Genomic DNA, 16,651 nt, shown 5'->3' with positions numbered 1-16,651 from the left:
CATAATTCCTCTTAAATAGATTCTCTCATTATATTCAGATTAAAATACTCTCATTTATTTTGTGCCATTCTTTTTTTTTTTTCAAAACAAATAATTAAAGCCATGCAAAGTTCTTTAAAAACTGGCTTCTTTTTCACTAATGCTATTTTACCCAATTTTCTATACTCTTAACTATCTTTTTTTAAATCTCTAATGTTTTCAAGAAAAGATATCACACCCTCGATAGGAGGAAGAGGGACTTAAAAAATAGGCTACTTGATAAACTCCCAGAGATCAGCAATTCTAAAAGCAGAATTTAACTTTTCTAAGATTCAAGAAAAGTAGAGGAGGGAGAAAGGAATTAAAACATCTGCTGAACATATTTTTGATGGAATAAATTTCCAACAGGCTTAAACTCGCAAGCCAAACTGGGAAACAAGAAGTTAACAACAGAAAATCTTAAAGCACATCCAGAAGCAGAGACTCAAACAATATACCCTCACCACACAACTAAAGCCACAGGCAGAGGAGCCTGCATCCTGCAACAGAAGTTTCCATCTGACCAAACTTATTAGGTTCAAACTAGTAAATGCGCCTGAAAACAGTGATTCATCAGCTGGGAAACTACATTCACAGGGCTTTTTTAGTAACTACAAATTAAAGACTCTCTCTAAACATGGTCATTGGGCCAGACAGTCATTCACGCATATGTGACCACCACACCCACATAACCGTTTTTAATTCTGGAGATGAGCACAACATACCTACCTCTGAATTCAACAAACATCATTTAATCTGACTTAAAGTACTACTTTGATGGGTACAGTGCTGTTTTAATAAGACTCTATGTAGAAATATGGACTTCAGATCATTGCTATGAAATAATATCAAATTCAAACATAATTTTATTTATCTATGGTCACTAATACTTTTCAGGACGTTTAATACCTTATAAAAAATATATTATTATTCTCAGCTTAGATAAGAGTCAAAACAGACTGTAGTTTATCGATTCAGTTGCTCAAGCTTGAAATTTGCCTGAGCTCTCACTGTAACCAAACCAGTAGTACCAGAGATGAGGCCAGGTGTCTCTATTTTTAACACATTCTCTTAGTGATTCTGAAGCACAGCAAGGTTTGAGAACACTCTTACAGATCATCGGTTTCTCTAAAAGTGAGAACCAGTAAACAAATAAACAACACTGGAAACACCCAGAGTGACTCCATTAAAAAGTCCCACCCAAATGCAAATTGGCGCAGCCACTATGGAAAGCAGTACGGAGTTTCCTTAAAAAAATAAAAACAGAGCTACCGTATCATCCTGCAATTGCACTCCTGGGCAGACATCCAGAGAGAAACTCCAATTTGAAAAAATACACACACCCCAATGCTCACAGAAGCACTATTTACAATAGGCAAGACACAGAAGCCATCTAAATGTCCATCCACAGATGAATGGATAAAGATGTAGTAAATACACACACACACACACACACACACACAGGAATACTGCTGCTGCTGCTGCTGCTAAGTCACTTCAGTCGTGTCCGACTCTGTGCGACCCCATAGACGGCAGCCCACCAGGCTCCCCCATCCCTGGGATTCTCCAGGCAAGAACACTGGAGTGGGTTGCCATTTCCTTCTCCAATGCATGAAAGTGAAAAGTGAAAGTGAAGTCGCTCAGTCGTGTCCGACTCTTAGCGACCCCATGGACTGCAGCCTACCAGGCTCCTCCGTCCATGGGATTTTCCAGGCATGAGTACTGGAGTGGGGTGCCAACAGAAATACTACTCCGCCATAAAAAGAATGAAATCATGACATTTATAGCAATAAGGATGGACCTAGAGATTATCATGCTAAGCAAGTCAAAGACAAGTATCATATGATTTCACTTATATGTGGGATCTAAAATATGATAAAAATGAGCTTCTTTAAAACAGAAACAGATTCACAGGCATAGAAAACAAACTTATGGTTACCACAGAGGAAAGTGCAGTGTGGGGGGCAGAGATAAATTAGGAGTTTGGAAATGGCAGCCACTGTGTATAAAACAGATAAACAATAAGATCCTACAGTACTGCACAGGGAACTATATTCAATATCTTGTAATAAACTTAATGGAAAAAATGAAAAAGAATATGTATATATGCATATACCTATAACTGAATCACTTTGCTGTATACCAGAAACACAACACTATTAATTAACTATACTTCATTAAAATAAAATTTCATTTAATTAAAAAGTAGTCCCACCCTTCCTCTACCCACCCCCCCATTCTCACTCCCCTAAAACTACTAAATGAGAATTTCTAAGGTTTGAGCTTAGGAATCTACACTTTTAATAAGGTCCTGATACACATTACATTTGCTAACCAGCAGCCTTCAGAATAAAGTGAGAGACAAAGCCCTCATCTGCTTCCTCCAGCCTCATTTCCTGCCAGTTCCTATCTGGCTCCTTAGGATCTCAGACTTTCCTTAGTACAAGGGGTTATTTACCCTTCTCTCTGTGCTGGTGCTAGAAAGAGGCCTCACGGCTGAAGGTACAGAGAAAGATACAGAATTCCAGTCGTAATTCTGTGTTCAGCCCTATGAGGAAGAACAGTTTTAAAATGGTAGGCCTCTGGAAGAATTCTGGTCTGTTAGAAAATCTTTTATCCCTGAGATGTGGCAGGGTCAAGGGAGAAATGACACCAGCGTCCTCTCAGCCTGTTGACTGAGAAGCCTTCTTCTGTCTGATGAGTTCTCACTGTCCAAGTCCCTGTCATCATCAGCTCTGGGAGACTCTTCCCTGAACCCCCAAATTTTACTGCTAGTCACTCCTCCCTGTCCAATCTCCTTTTCCTCCATGGTGAGGGCACACAGTCATAGTTTGCTGAACTTCAACGTTGAACTGAATCACATTACCTTTTTATGTGCAATATTCTTGGTGCAAACAAATCCATTGACAACCACAGAATCAAACTTCTTTCCACCTGGGATCTAATGAAACAATTAAGAAAACAATACAATTCCATATACATCTTTAGAATGCAGTCAAATGAATTCTATAAGTATTTATTTCCACTTTTTATTTTCACTATTATGTAACCAAATAAGAACAAAAAGTTCTAGGATGCATTTCTTCCTTTCAACCAATAATTAATGGTGCCTTCCTACAATCATCAACTCTCTAACATACTATCTGGTACTCTAAAATACCCATTTGACCAAACAAATTAATGCCAGATGTCAATTAAAACCACTATTAAGTTAAACACCATAGGCAAAAAATATAGGCAAAACTCCACTACTCTCTAAATAAAAAACAATTTACCCACTGCTTTTCCTCAGAACAGTAACAGCCATGACTACTCTCTAAATAAAACAATTAGCCCCTGCTTTTCCTCAGAACAGTAACAGCCGTGTGTGAAAAGAGGCCTTCTTATAGATGACACATCAAGAAGAAGAAGTAGGAAAGTTCGGGTTTCCTACTCATTGCAAGCCCAACTTAGCCCCACCCCCACTCATCTCTCACTTCCTAAGAGTGGCTTTTATGACCTGTAAAGTGCACTGCTACAAAATAGGACAGAAAAACTTCCCTCTCCTCACCGAGCATCCTTCCTGGTAACGACCCTTTCAGATTACCATTAAGAGACAAATTACTAGTGGGCCCATCTCATGAACGCCAAACAGGAGGAAAACATTGGCAGAGCTCACTTTTTTGATGTGGACAAACTGGCGGATATCCATGTCATCATCCCGGTTCTTGACGTCAGGTCGGACTGTCTGAACAACCTGGCAGACCAGGGATACGATGATGTCCCTCCAAGACGTTGACAGTGACTCACTATGGAGCAACTGTTGGAGCAGCGCCATCATGTGGTTATGATTAGCTGAACTACAAAAATGTTACAGGAAAGACATTTGCACAGTTAATACTGCCAGAGACAACAGCTCTGAAGATGCAACACAGTCTACAAAGAAATCAGCACATGACTTAATGGCTTACAGGTAAGATCTTCTTGGTAATTTTATTCTTTCAGCATATCTGCACCTTAATGCTTTTGCATATAAAGAAAATCTGTGAATATCTTCAATTAAGATAACCCATTTAAGGGACGTTCAAGAGGGAAGAGATATATGCATACTTGTAGCTGACTCATGATGTTGTACAGCAGAAACTAACACAACACTGTAAAGCAATTATCTTCCAATTAAAAAATTGAAAAATAAATAAAACAAAGTCTATGGGTTTGATAAAAAAAAAATGCCCTATTTAATTCAATTAAATTTTAACACATAAAAAACAACGGGGATAGACAAGCACAACTAGGACTCTCTGCTTTATTAGAAGTTTCACCAGAACAGGCTTCATTTCCTAAGTAATGTTAGCATGTTTGACTTTATAAGGAAGAACTATACAAATGCCTATCAAGTCACTTAAGGTTAGAAAAATGGAGAATTAAAATGAATAAGCTCACTGCCTTACAGCAACCTCTCCATAGCTTGTTTCTCTCCATTCTCCTCCCTCAGCAGCTCCAGGTTGTTATGATGCCAGCCCAAAGGTGTGAAAGGCAGTTCTTTGGATTTTTCCTCAACTCGACGGTTAAATAAGGATTCTAAGTGTAAAATAAGAAATTATATTCATTGTCAAGTTTTATACCATCTACTCAGAGATTTAGAAATCACCAACTTATCTTTTTAAAATTTTTAAGTTAGCCGATTCAAATTATTGATGTAAAAAAAGCAAGGACATGTTTAAATTCATAGATAAAAAAATTAAGTCTGAGTTAGATCGTCAACATTCTCAACAGCCAAAATCAGAGACAGAAGTGTTAAGAGTAAATTTACATAAGCAACCAGGGCTCTCAAAAAAGTAACTATAAATACGGATTTTGAAAAGCAAATGAAATGAGATTTGTTTACAGTCTTTTTATTTATCTGGGAATATTAAAAAAGAGAGGTGGTTAACTTTCCCTATAAAATCACAAACTGAACACTGCATTCAACAAATATCAGAATGCAAGGAGAACTTGTGATAGTGTGGGTGCTGAGAAAAGCTCAGCTTTGCTTCGTCTGAACCAGGATATGACAGTCTAGAAAGTCTACTCATACAATCCTTTCAGTGTTTCTTTTTCAATACTAGAACAAAAAAGGCTTTCTTCTTAATTGGCAAAACTTTTACAAGTCAGACCAAAAAATTAACTGTGAAGAAATCAAAACATGGTAAATAGTAATTTATATAAAATTTTGTAAATGATCAAAACAAAAAAAAATAGGTAATACTAAATGCTTTGCAAAAAAGATGCTCACTAAATAACTTTTGAAACTGTGATTGAATAAATGGAAAGAAAAGAGGTAAAAATTCTCTAGTCTTTTCCCTCTTAAACTGAACAAATGACAAAAAACCTTCAACTAAACAGTCCAGCAGCCTCCAGAGTAAAGCCAGTGTCCATGACAAGTGAGGTACAAGAACAGCACATTTCAATTATGTAAAACCCTTGGTCTATAAACATCTGGTTGAACCAGACGCTTGAAGGTGAATTTAGAAACACTAAGTTGTGACACTATCTGTCAGCAGCTGCCCTTGTACCAGCTCGCCCTCTTTTATGTGAAACCCTCCCATTATCTGAGGCCTAAGCTGTAGCATGTTATGGACCAAATAAGTGTGTCTTCACTCCACAGCAAGCTAAGTAGGGATGGGGTTAGGAAACGTTTGTATTCTTCTGTACTTCCTTTCATCCCCAAGGAAATGATAAGCAAAATTAGTTCTTTATTTCCTTCAGTCCACTTGTCCAAATCCAGAGAGCAAGCAGCATCCTCAATTAGATGAGATCTGCCTATGGCTTTTTGATAAGCTTGACAATCACTTGATGATATGTCTATCAATACTTAATACTATATTCGTGATACAGAAAAGTATATTCGTGATATAGAAAAGCCTTTAAATGAATAAAATTCAAAATCTAGGCAAAGACTTTTAAACAATTATTTTTCACATCAGAGACCTCTCAAACTAAGTCCAAGTTTATATTTTTGGTTCTCAGCAGTCTCAAGGCTACTACACATATTGAAAAACTGTGTTCCTATGGTACTAAAACAATATAATGTATTGTCAGTACTCACTCAGTGCCAATCAGTATCCTGGGCCCACAGTATATCTCCATGAACAAGAAACATCATCCCATGTATAGCTTTTGATAAAATTACCTTTGATGAAGGCGTCACTTATTGATAGCTGTTGTCCTCCATTGTCAGAAATCAAATACTCTGCATGCCAGGGAGAGAACAGAGAGAGGAGGAAGGAAAGGACAGGCCTATGACTATAACAGGCTAGCATAATTATACAGAAAACACACCCACACACAAAGTATTACTCACACTAAACCCGTCACAGCCAAGTCACGGAAACTTTAGGCTAAAATATCGATTTATAACTTGTTCTGCACACTTCATACTAAACTTGATAGACTTAATAACTCAACAGAGCCATGAGACAGCAATGACAGATAATCTTTTTAACAGATCATTTTTCCCTTATCAAATCTGAACTGCTTTATGAAAACTGAGGTCTGTCACAGATTTGCATGACAAGCCTAAAAAGTTACACTCTTTTTCTCATCCATAGCCATATTATGTAACAAATAATGAGTTCAGATAGAAAACACACTGCATAAAAAAAATATAAGGTGGGGTTTTTTGAATTTCAAAATATAAGCTATAAAACAAATTAATACAAAAATGATAATGGAAGAGAATTAAGATATAACTTATCAGGATTATATTAGTTTTTAATTTGAGTTTTAATGTTTCAAAAATTCTAACCAAACACTTCCAAATAGTTGCTAAAAGATAACTTCTGAACACACTCTGAATGTGTTCTTTCAAAACTTTTAGAATATTAAATATTACAAGTGAAACTTATTCTTTACTTTCGCATGACCTTTCCTCTAGGTCTGTGACCAAGCACAGCTCAAATGAGGTTCTTTCTACCGTGCAAATTTAACCACAATGCATTTTAAGTCTTTAAGGTAAAGGTGATCCACAAAATTCTTTTCAAGTAGATCTCATTTATAAACAAAAGGGCTTCAAAAGCCAATACACTCATCCTTCAAAACAAAAAAGCAGAGAGAAAAAAATTTAGCAAGTTCAAGTGTGCCATGCCAAATACAATATAATCAAGTATGTGGACCAGTGAAAACAGATATTATACTTTATTTCTACACCTCCCTCACAGAAATTAATAATGCCAATGCCTGTTTATCCAACTAATATACAGAGGCTTTAGAAGCTTTACTCTTCAGTCTAAAGGATATATATGTGTGTGTGTATATATATATATATAAAATTTCAGAAGCAATGGATTTTCCCCATTTTATTATGAAAAAACTTTAAACATACAGGAAACCCTATATATCCTCCACCGAGATTGAACAATTGTTAATGACTTGCCATATCTGATTTCTCTGTGTGCTTTTTTCCCAGACCATTTGAAGTTACACGTATCATGACATTTTACCACTAATACTTCAGCATGCATCTCTTAAAAAAATAAGAACATTCGTCTCTAGAACCATAATATTTACACACTTAAGAAAACTGACAATTTCTTTAATCATCATATTAGTCCATATTCAAGTTTATGTTTCCAAAATGCTTTAATAAATTTTTTTCCCCTCAAACCTGGATCCATTAAGGTTCATACATTACAGTCTCTTCATTTTCTCTTAATCTAAAGTAGACCTTCTATCTTTTTCTTTCTCCTGATATTGAATTTTGAAAGAACTCAGGCCAAATGTCACATTCTGGATTAGACGGATTGTCTCCTCATGGTGCTGTTTAACTTGCTCTTATATCCCCATGTTTCCCTGTAAATGTGGAGTTAGGTCTAGGGGTTTGAGGAAGTCATGCTTTTCATTTTCTTTTCTAAGTACTACTTGCTAACTTTCCAAGAACAGTTCAGAATCCTGCTTCCAACACATAATAAAATATATTTTAACTGCATAACTCTCCATAACAAATAGTGAGAAATTAATCAAACCAGAAGATCACAGTCAGTTTTACAAGTTTCTGAAAATGAGTTAGCTTATGTAATACAAAAAACATGAGCATCTTTTTAAGCATAGATACTTAAACAAATGTTAAAAATTCATATTTCCTCAGTGTTAAAAGCTAGAGAATGATCCCTAAGAAAAGATTTAACAATTTTAGTAACCATTAATTTTAATGGAAAGGTAAGAATCACCCATTCTCATTTGTATTTAAGAGAAATGAAAACCAGACGCAGGGGAAATCTACTATTCTTTCATTTTCTGAACTAGATCATTCTGATGACTTTATTCTCTGGTAACCAGTGTTCCTCTTAATTACAATGTAGAAAAAAACAATTTATTATGTCTCAACTTCACAAAATAGAAAAAAAAATAATTCTTGTTATTATGCTAAACGCTAACGAGAGAGAAGTGTGAAAGCCAGAAACATTTACTAAGGGGTAAAAGTCCTCAAATTACAGGCTCTCTGAAATCAATACTAAGAAAAAAGGTAATTATTCTGGTATGTGTGTGTATACACATATACGGGCTTCCCTGGTGGCTCAGATAGTAAAGAATCCACCTGCAACGCAGGACACCTGGGTTCAATCTGGAATATTACTCAGCCATGAAAAAGGAATGAAATCTTGCTATTTGTGAAAACATAGGTTCACCTAGAGAGTATTATGCTATGTGTAATAAGTCAGAGAAATACAAATACTGTATGATTTCCCTTATATGTGGAGTCTAAAAACAAAACAAATGAATAAACAAAACAGAAATAGAGTTATAGATACAGAGACCAAACAAGTGGTTGCCAGAGAGGAGGAGAGTGGAAGAAGGGAAGAAATAGGTGAGGGAGATGAAAGGGTACAAACTTACAGTTGCAAAATAACTAAGTCATGGGTATGAAATGTATCATGTGGGGAATATATTCAGTAACTGTAGTATCTTTATATGGTGACATATTGTACTGAACTGGCAATCATTTCAAAATGTATAGAAAGATGGAATCACTGTTGATCAATTATACTTCAAAAACAAACTCAGAAAAAGAGATAAGATTGGTGGTTACTAGAGGGAGGGCATGGGGGAAGGGGAACTGGATGAAGGCAGTGAAGAGGTACCAACTTTCAATACCAGGGACGTAATGTATAACACAATAATCAACACAAGTATATATCATATGTGAAAATTTTTAACAGTAAATTCTACGAGTTCTCACCATAAAGAAAAAATTTTTTTCTATTTCTTTAATCTTGTATCTATGTGAGATGATCGATGTTCACTAAACTTATATTGTGATGAAGAAGTGAAGTTATTCAGTTGTGTCTGACTCTTTGCGACCCCAAGGACTGTTGCCTACAAGGCTCCTCTGTCCATGGAATTTTCCAGGCAAGAGTACTGGAGTCGGTTGCCATTTCCTTCTTCAGGGGATCTTCCCGAGCCAGGGATCGAACTCGGGTTGCCCACATTGCAGGCAGACACTTTACCGTTTGAGCCATACTGTACATCTTAAAATTATATACTGCTTTTTTGTCTATTATATCTCAATAAAACTAGAAGGGGGGGAAAATAACAACAACAACCAGGCACTCCATCTCCTCAGTATCTTGGATTTCACTTCTTCTTAGCAGTGAGTGTTCTTTCTTATCTTGACAGAAGTTTAAAAAAAAAAAGCTTCAGTTAATATTATATCAACTTCCCCAAATAACTGACCTAACTTTTCTTTCTTTGCATCACCATTTTAAAAATCTTTTCCAAGATATCCTTGACATTCCCTACAGTCTTCAGTACAGTCTGGACTTCTGCTAACCTGCCACTTTTTTAAAAGCACTGACCCCTCTTTCAGACTGATCCTCATATGAAGGCTCTCACGATTTTTGTAGAAAAAAAAATTTTTTTAAAGGTTGAGGTCAGAAAATTGCCAGTGGAGTTGTGACAGATTTTCCAACTGTCAGTGCATCCCCTTTCATTTTCCTTAGAGATGTGATTTGAGGGTGCACTGTCAAAACGTCAACGGGGCCTTCTATTTCATTCTTCTCCTAAGATTATGAAGTTGGGTTTCCTAAAGCAAATGTTTAACTGGGCTCAGCAGCTCACTTTTTGCTATTATGAATTTCATGATGTCAGTTCACTTTCTTCATGATTTCAAAAGCTCCTTAACTTTCCACGAGATGAAATCATCCGCAAGTCAAAAAAGTATTTTATAACTCTACTTGCAGCACAATGAAATTGCCACCAACTACATCCAGGGAATAGATACCTCTATCAAGACAGATCATGCCACCTCTGAACCACATCTGTCATTCATATGACAAAAATCCAAATCCTCCACATGACCACCATCTACAGTTAATTGTCACCCAAGTGCCCAGTCTGCTTCACTTTCCTACTCACCCAATGTTCACCATCATTTTTCCAATTTCTGCTTTGAGGATTCTGATAAAGAGGTGTATCTCACTCATGTTCAGTGCTAGTCAGGTCTCTCCTTTTCTTAAACCTAAACTGGCTTTTAATTATATCCAACAAAGTAAGCCTCATCATCTATTTTTTTTTAAAAAAAAAAAGCATTTCTTTTCTGTATACTGCTATGGTCAATTTTACTAATGGCTTAACCTTATTTTTCCTTTTCTACCAAATGTCATTTGAATTAAGATTTTTGAGTCAGTAGACTGAAACCTCAAATAGGACAGCTAAAAGAATGATTTTTTTTTGTATTAGAGAAGAAAAGTTTTTTACAAATACAGCATGTACACAACAAGCATTTTGAGTAATAAAGATGCTTTGTAATGTGTGAATGTTTTTCGCCAGTCTAGTTCAAGCACCTGGAAAGGTTTAGTGAAACACTATGCTACTGGATAACAGCATAAGCAAAGAGGCTTTAAAATATTAAATGAAAACAGAGAAATGAATAGAGCAGAACATCCATGTTATAATGCAAAGAAATGCCACCTTGGAAGTTGCACATTATGCTAAGGGAAAAGCAGTCAGATGCTGTTCCCTTTAATGACTAAAAGCTTTAAGCTGGGTGTGGTGATACTAAGGGAGGAAACAAGAAATGAAAGGAACTGGAACCAACCAAAAAGAAAAAAAATATCCAACCAAAAAGAAAAAAAACATATCGAGAAGAGGTGTGGGAAAAATGAGAAAGGGTGGACCAAAACCCACAGCAAATCCCCTCAGCCACGGGGACAGAGAAAGCAAGAAGGACAGGCCGGATGAGATCCACGGCCCAACTCTCCAGCCTGTGCTCAGATTCCAGGTGGTGACTCCCTCCTACCTTTTTGGTCAGCAGGGTGAGGGGGCACATGTGGGTACTTGGAGGGCTTCTTGATATGGAAGTTCACGTTGTCCAGCTCCACGTTCAGGCTGATGGAAGCGGCTGAGTCACTGTCCACTGTGGACTGGAAACTGCTGACTGATGTGCGCTTGCTAGGACTGGCAGAATCTTTTAGTGTTGGGGAGGGGAAAGAAATATAGGGAGAGGAGGGGAGTAAAAACGGGTTTCATCAGGGTATTGGAGGAAAGGAGAAAAATGTTTTTTTTTTTTAATATACAAGCCCAATGTGCAATACCAAAATGGATACAGTATTTTCATGTATTGATACTTCTGTGTAGACTTAATAAAATTTGAACCAGTTAAATATAAAGTGAATTTTTTAAATAAAGAAATATATTGGAGGTTCTGCAGAGAGAAGGCCTGATATCATAGCAAAGAGGTGAGAAAGTTGTCTACTGCAATATTATTAGCTCAGAGTTATTTTTAAGCTGCTGCAAACTAAAGACTACAGCGAAATCTGAAAACACCAGTGATTTAACAAATTGCTTTCTTAAGAAAATACTGTATCTAGGACAATGATTGCTATCAGATGTTCTTTACATTTAGCTGAAGCCATAAAACTTAATAGTAGGATTGTTCCAACTAAATAAAAAAAAACACTCTATCATACATACACGTTAATGATTCATAAAAACTAAAACGTCAGAAAGTGAAACTCACTAGTCAAATTATCGTCACCTTCTTCAGCTATCTGCTCAGTGTCACTGTCATCAAACTTGATGTCTTTAAACCAGGATGGCTCAGAGTGTCCTTCCACGGAGTTCACCGAGTCACTGTCCGGAGAAGGGGTCTCGGAAAATTCTGTACTCTGAAAGAGTCAAGACAGAATCCAAGCAATTGACCCACAATGGCAACAGTGTTGAGGCTGTCACACTACAAATAAATTCTAGCCTAATATTTGTATAAGGCTAACCACTGAATATATTAAATAAGCAAATAAGTAGAAACTTTAAGTTGTAAGCCAGCATTATAACTGGCAATTCCACTCTTACAACTATAATATTCACGAATCAGCAGGCTAAAAGGCACCATATTATGACCAAACATATTATACAGATTTTATAGTGTTTCATTTCTTTTATTCCTGAGAGTGAAGATGGCTTAGAATTTATCATAACCCTGTGCCAATTCTAGGACACAACTTGGAAAACTGTTAGATTTTCAGACATAACACCACCAGTCTTTGGGATCATCCATCTTTTCTACCCAATGATTTTCCAACTTTAGTTCACAAAGGTGTTACTGGATATTATTTTATCAAATTAATATAAACAAAAAGTTTATGTTAAAGTTTTTTAAAACGTCTAAGTACGTGATTTCCATGTTCCTAATCAAACTAAAGAAACAGAAAAGAAAAAGAATATTCACCATTTTATCAGTTATACAATTTAATACTGCTATGGAGTCAAAATCTATTGCAACAGTAACATTAAATTTCTTAATGATTTTATTACATATACTTCCTCTTAATCCTAAAAAAAACAGACTTAATAAAATTAAAAACCACTGAGGGTAAATGACACTACAAAGTCAAGCTTAAGAAAAGCTGCACAAACTGAAAAGTTTGGGATTTCAAAGGGTTTTTCATCACAACTACCAACCAAGTAAAAATGTTAGAGCTTTCCTCAAATGGCAGGGACAACATACTAGAAAAGTGTATCATTGGATAACTCAACTACTTTTTATTCCCAATGACGAGGAAGACTTGGTAACGAAGCTCTCTGTATTCTCATCAGCCGTACCACTGAACACTACCTGCAGCGGCCTGTACAGCGCATACTCATCCCTGAAGAGCTGGTCATGGTGACTGACACAATCCAGCCAACGTCCATCCACCATTGCCTGTCCAATTGCTATAGCCTGTGCCCTGAATCAAGACCAGAGAAAACAAAAACTTTTAAGAGAATAATTTTACAAGATGAGACACAAACAATTTATTTTCTATTCTAATCAGAGTTGGAACTTCAAACAGTCCTTGGATAGGTGAGGGATAAAGCAAGAGAGATTTGAAGCTTACTTAAAAGATTTTCTCAAGTACCATAGTAAAGAAGAACCTACAGAGAAGGCAGTCCCAACAAGACCTAATTTCAATTACACAAACATCAACAAGTACTCAAGGCAAGCATCATTAGTTCAGTTCAGTCACTCAGTCATATCCAACTCTTTGCGACCCCATGGACTGCAGCACGCCAGGCTTCCCTGTCCATCACCAACTCCCAGAGATCACTCTACTCATGTCCATAGAGTCAGTGATGCCATCCAACCATCTCATCTTCTGTTATCCCCTTCTCCTGCCGCCTTCAATCTTTTCCAGAATCAAGGTCTTTTTCAATGAGTCAGTTCTTCACATCAGGTAGCCAAAGTACTGGAGTTTCAGCTTCAGCACCAGTCTTTTCGATGAAAATTCAGGACTGATTTCCTTTAGGATGGACTGGTTGGATCCCCTTGCTGTCCAAGGGACTCTCAAGAGTCTTCTCCAACACCACAGTTCAAAACCATCAATTCTTCGGAGCTCAGCTTTCTTTATAATTCAACTCTCACATCCATTGATCTTAGCTTTTTCAATGTTGAGTTTTAAGCCAGCTTTTTCACTCTCTTACACCTTCTTCAAGAGGCTCTTTAGCTCCTCTCTGCTTTCTGCCATAAGGGTGGTGCCATCTGCATATCTGAAGTTATTGATATTTCTCCCAGCAATCTTGATTCTAGCTTGTGCTTCATCCAGCCTGGCATTTCTCACAATGTACTCTGCATATAAGTTAAATACAGTGACAATATACAGTCTTGACATACTCCTTTCCTGATTTGGAACCAGTCTGTTGTTCCATGTCCAGTTCTAACTGTGGCTTCTTGACCTGCATACAGAATTCTCAGGAGGCAGGTCAGGTGGTCAGGTATTCCCATCTCTAAGAATTTTTCACAGTTTGTTGTGACCTACACAGTCAAAAGCTTTGATGTAGTAAACAAAGCAGAAGTAGATGTTTTTCTGGAACTCTCTTGCTTTTTCGATGATCCAACGGATATTGGCAATTTGATCTCTGGTTCCTCTGCCTTTTCTAAATCCAGCTTGAACAGTTCATGTACTGTTGAAGCCTGGCTTGGAGAATTTTGAGCATTACTTTGCTAGCATGTGCTGCTGCTGCTGCTAAGTCGCTTCAGTCTTGTCCAACTGTGTGCGACCCCATAGACAGCAGCCCACCAGGCTTCCCCGTCCCTGGGATTCTCCAGGCAAGAATACTGGAGTTGGTTGCCATTTCCTTCTCTGATTCATGAAAGTGAAAGTGAAGTCACTCAGTCATGTCCGACTCCTATCGACCCCATGGACTGTAGCCTACCAGGCTCCTCCATCCATGGGATTTTCCAGGCAAGAGTACTGGAGTGGGTTGCCATTGCCTTCTTGTGAGATTAGTGCAACTGTGCAAGCACACCCCTGTACTTAGTAGAGGAGGATAAAAAAGACTGTTGAGAACAGTATGGCTCCTGTCCTTAAGGAGCTTACAGTCTTTGAGAAGAAGATAATACCAAATATTATAGATGTAGGTATAAAATCTATTTATACATACACACACACACATATATATACATGAAATAGACACTAACACATTGGATTTATATGGCATTTTATAATTTATCAAAAAATTTAGTCCATATTATTTCATTTTCACAGCTTCTTCACAGGATCATATTTTCATATTTTTCTCATTGGAGCTGAGAGGTCAAGTCTCAAACAGACTGAATAACTTCACAGAGGGCATAAAGTTAAAAAAAGATACAATCCAAACTGGAAGCCAGAGCTTCACTGTTTACAGCTGTTTGTTCTCTTCCACATACTTGTTTCTTCCTATGGGAGGAGGAGTAGCTACTCTAAACAAGCAGAAAAGCAAAGCGACACACCACCCTGAAAGGCAACAGGACCTGTCTGGTGCTTTCACACAAATGATTTGTGAGGCCAGCTAGCACACTCTAGGTGTGGCTAATGGACCCAGCTCTGAAGACAGGTTGAAAGTCCACATTAGGGAGCAGAAACAGGAGAATCCACTGTGGCCTTGCTGCTGCTGCTGCTGCTAAGTCGCTTCAGTCATGTCCAACTCTGTGCAACCCATCAGGCAGCCCATCAGGCTCCCCCGTCCCTGGGATTCTCCAGGCAAGAACACGGGAGTGTGTTGCCATTTCCTTCTCCAATGCATGAAAGTGAAAAGTGAAAGTGAAGTCGCTCAGTCGCGTCCGACTCTTAGCAACCCCACGGACGGCAGCCCACCAAGGCTCCTCCGTCCATGGGATTTTCCAGGCAAGAGTACTGGAGTGGGGTGCCACTGCCTTCTCCGACTGCGGCCTTAGGTTCTAGCTATATTCCCCAATCCTGCTTAACTGCAGAGCTCTGAGTTTTGGGAACTACTGCACATTTCTGCTTTTAATAAATAAGGTAAACTGTGACCCCCATTTGGCTCCTTGCATCTACTGATTCCAACACAGAAGGGAGGAGGGTTGAGTAACTAACACCCCAAACACCAAACGCAGAAATCAAACAGCATCCTACTCACAAAGAAAGCTGTTCCCTTTATGACATGTCATTAAAAATAAATTCATACATTTTTCTTAAGACCCATTACCTTGTAGCAATGTGTCCATTTCGGATTAACCAGTTGACTAACTCCTTTCCTACAATGCAATTGGGGTGTGTTCTCAGCCAGTAGCGGTGATCCTGAAACTCCATTCCACTGCTGTGATGGCAGATTTTCTTCCATAGGTCTTTTAACTGAACACTGTCCTGAAATCACATTATAAGCAAGCAATTACTCCTGAGAAAGATACTATACACTTTCAGGTTTCCTCCTGTGACTTTTAGACTCATGAAAGGAAACTCAATTCAGATTTCTTTGTCAGAGCTAACTTACATGATTTAATAGAAATGACACATGCATGGAGAACAATTTGTACTCAGCTCATCTAATTCCAAACAACTTTTTCTCTTGGGGAAAAACTATCCCAAGTAATTTTTTTCAATATATTATCAGTCTCCTGATTATCTGAAAAGAAAATTTCACATTCCTCTTTGGAGACAGAACGAATAAGAAGGGAACAATCACGTTACCCTACAGTAATTGTTTCTGTAGCTTTCACTTCATCAGACTTTCACCTATACCCAACTTTCATCAGGGAATTACTCCCTGCTCAAGAACACTTCAACACTGCTCAGCATCTACAGGTTCTAATCTAAAACTGACAAAGACTGAATTCACCACCTTCCACCAAGTAGCCCCAAATAACTTTCCATTCTCATTGCCCACAGAATCAAACTTAACATCCTTCCAAACCTCTCCC

The 16,651-nt window shown here is 37.6% G+C and overlaps 1 protein-coding gene across 16 annotated transcripts in view; it reads right to left on the bottom strand.

Moving 5' to 3' along the window:
- The window catches only part of PIKFYVE (phosphoinositide kinase, FYVE-type zinc finger containing), an 82,197-nt gene that overhangs the window by 39,927 nt on the left and 25,619 nt on the right, over nt 1-16,651 (bottom strand). For 12 of the 16 annotated variants that reach the window (XM_055573305.1, XM_055573303.1, XM_055573302.1 and 9 more), the window contains 8 exons: nt 15,940-16,097; nt 13,088-13,199; nt 11,993-12,140; nt 11,273-11,440; nt 6,170-6,229; nt 4,449-4,578; nt 3,677-3,857; nt 2,885-2,959 (listed from right to left, as the gene is read on the bottom strand). In XM_055573305.1, the coding sequence (XP_055429280.1) occupies nt 2,885-2,959; nt 3,677-3,857; nt 4,449-4,578; nt 6,170-6,229; nt 11,273-11,440; nt 11,993-12,140; nt 13,088-13,199; nt 15,940-16,097 (1,032 nt within the window). The other 4 variants (XM_055573309.1, XM_055573310.1, XM_055573316.1 and 1 more) reach the window with 3 other exon arrangements.

The sequence above is a fragment of the Bubalus kerabau genome, chromosome 3 (genome assembly GCF_029407905.1).
Source record: "Bubalus kerabau isolate K-KA32 ecotype Philippines breed swamp buffalo chromosome 3, PCC_UOA_SB_1v2, whole genome shotgun sequence".
Lineage (NCBI taxonomy): Eukaryota > Metazoa > Chordata > Mammalia > Artiodactyla > Bovidae > Bubalus > Bubalus kerabau.
This window is presented reverse-complemented; position numbering and strand designations above follow the sequence as displayed.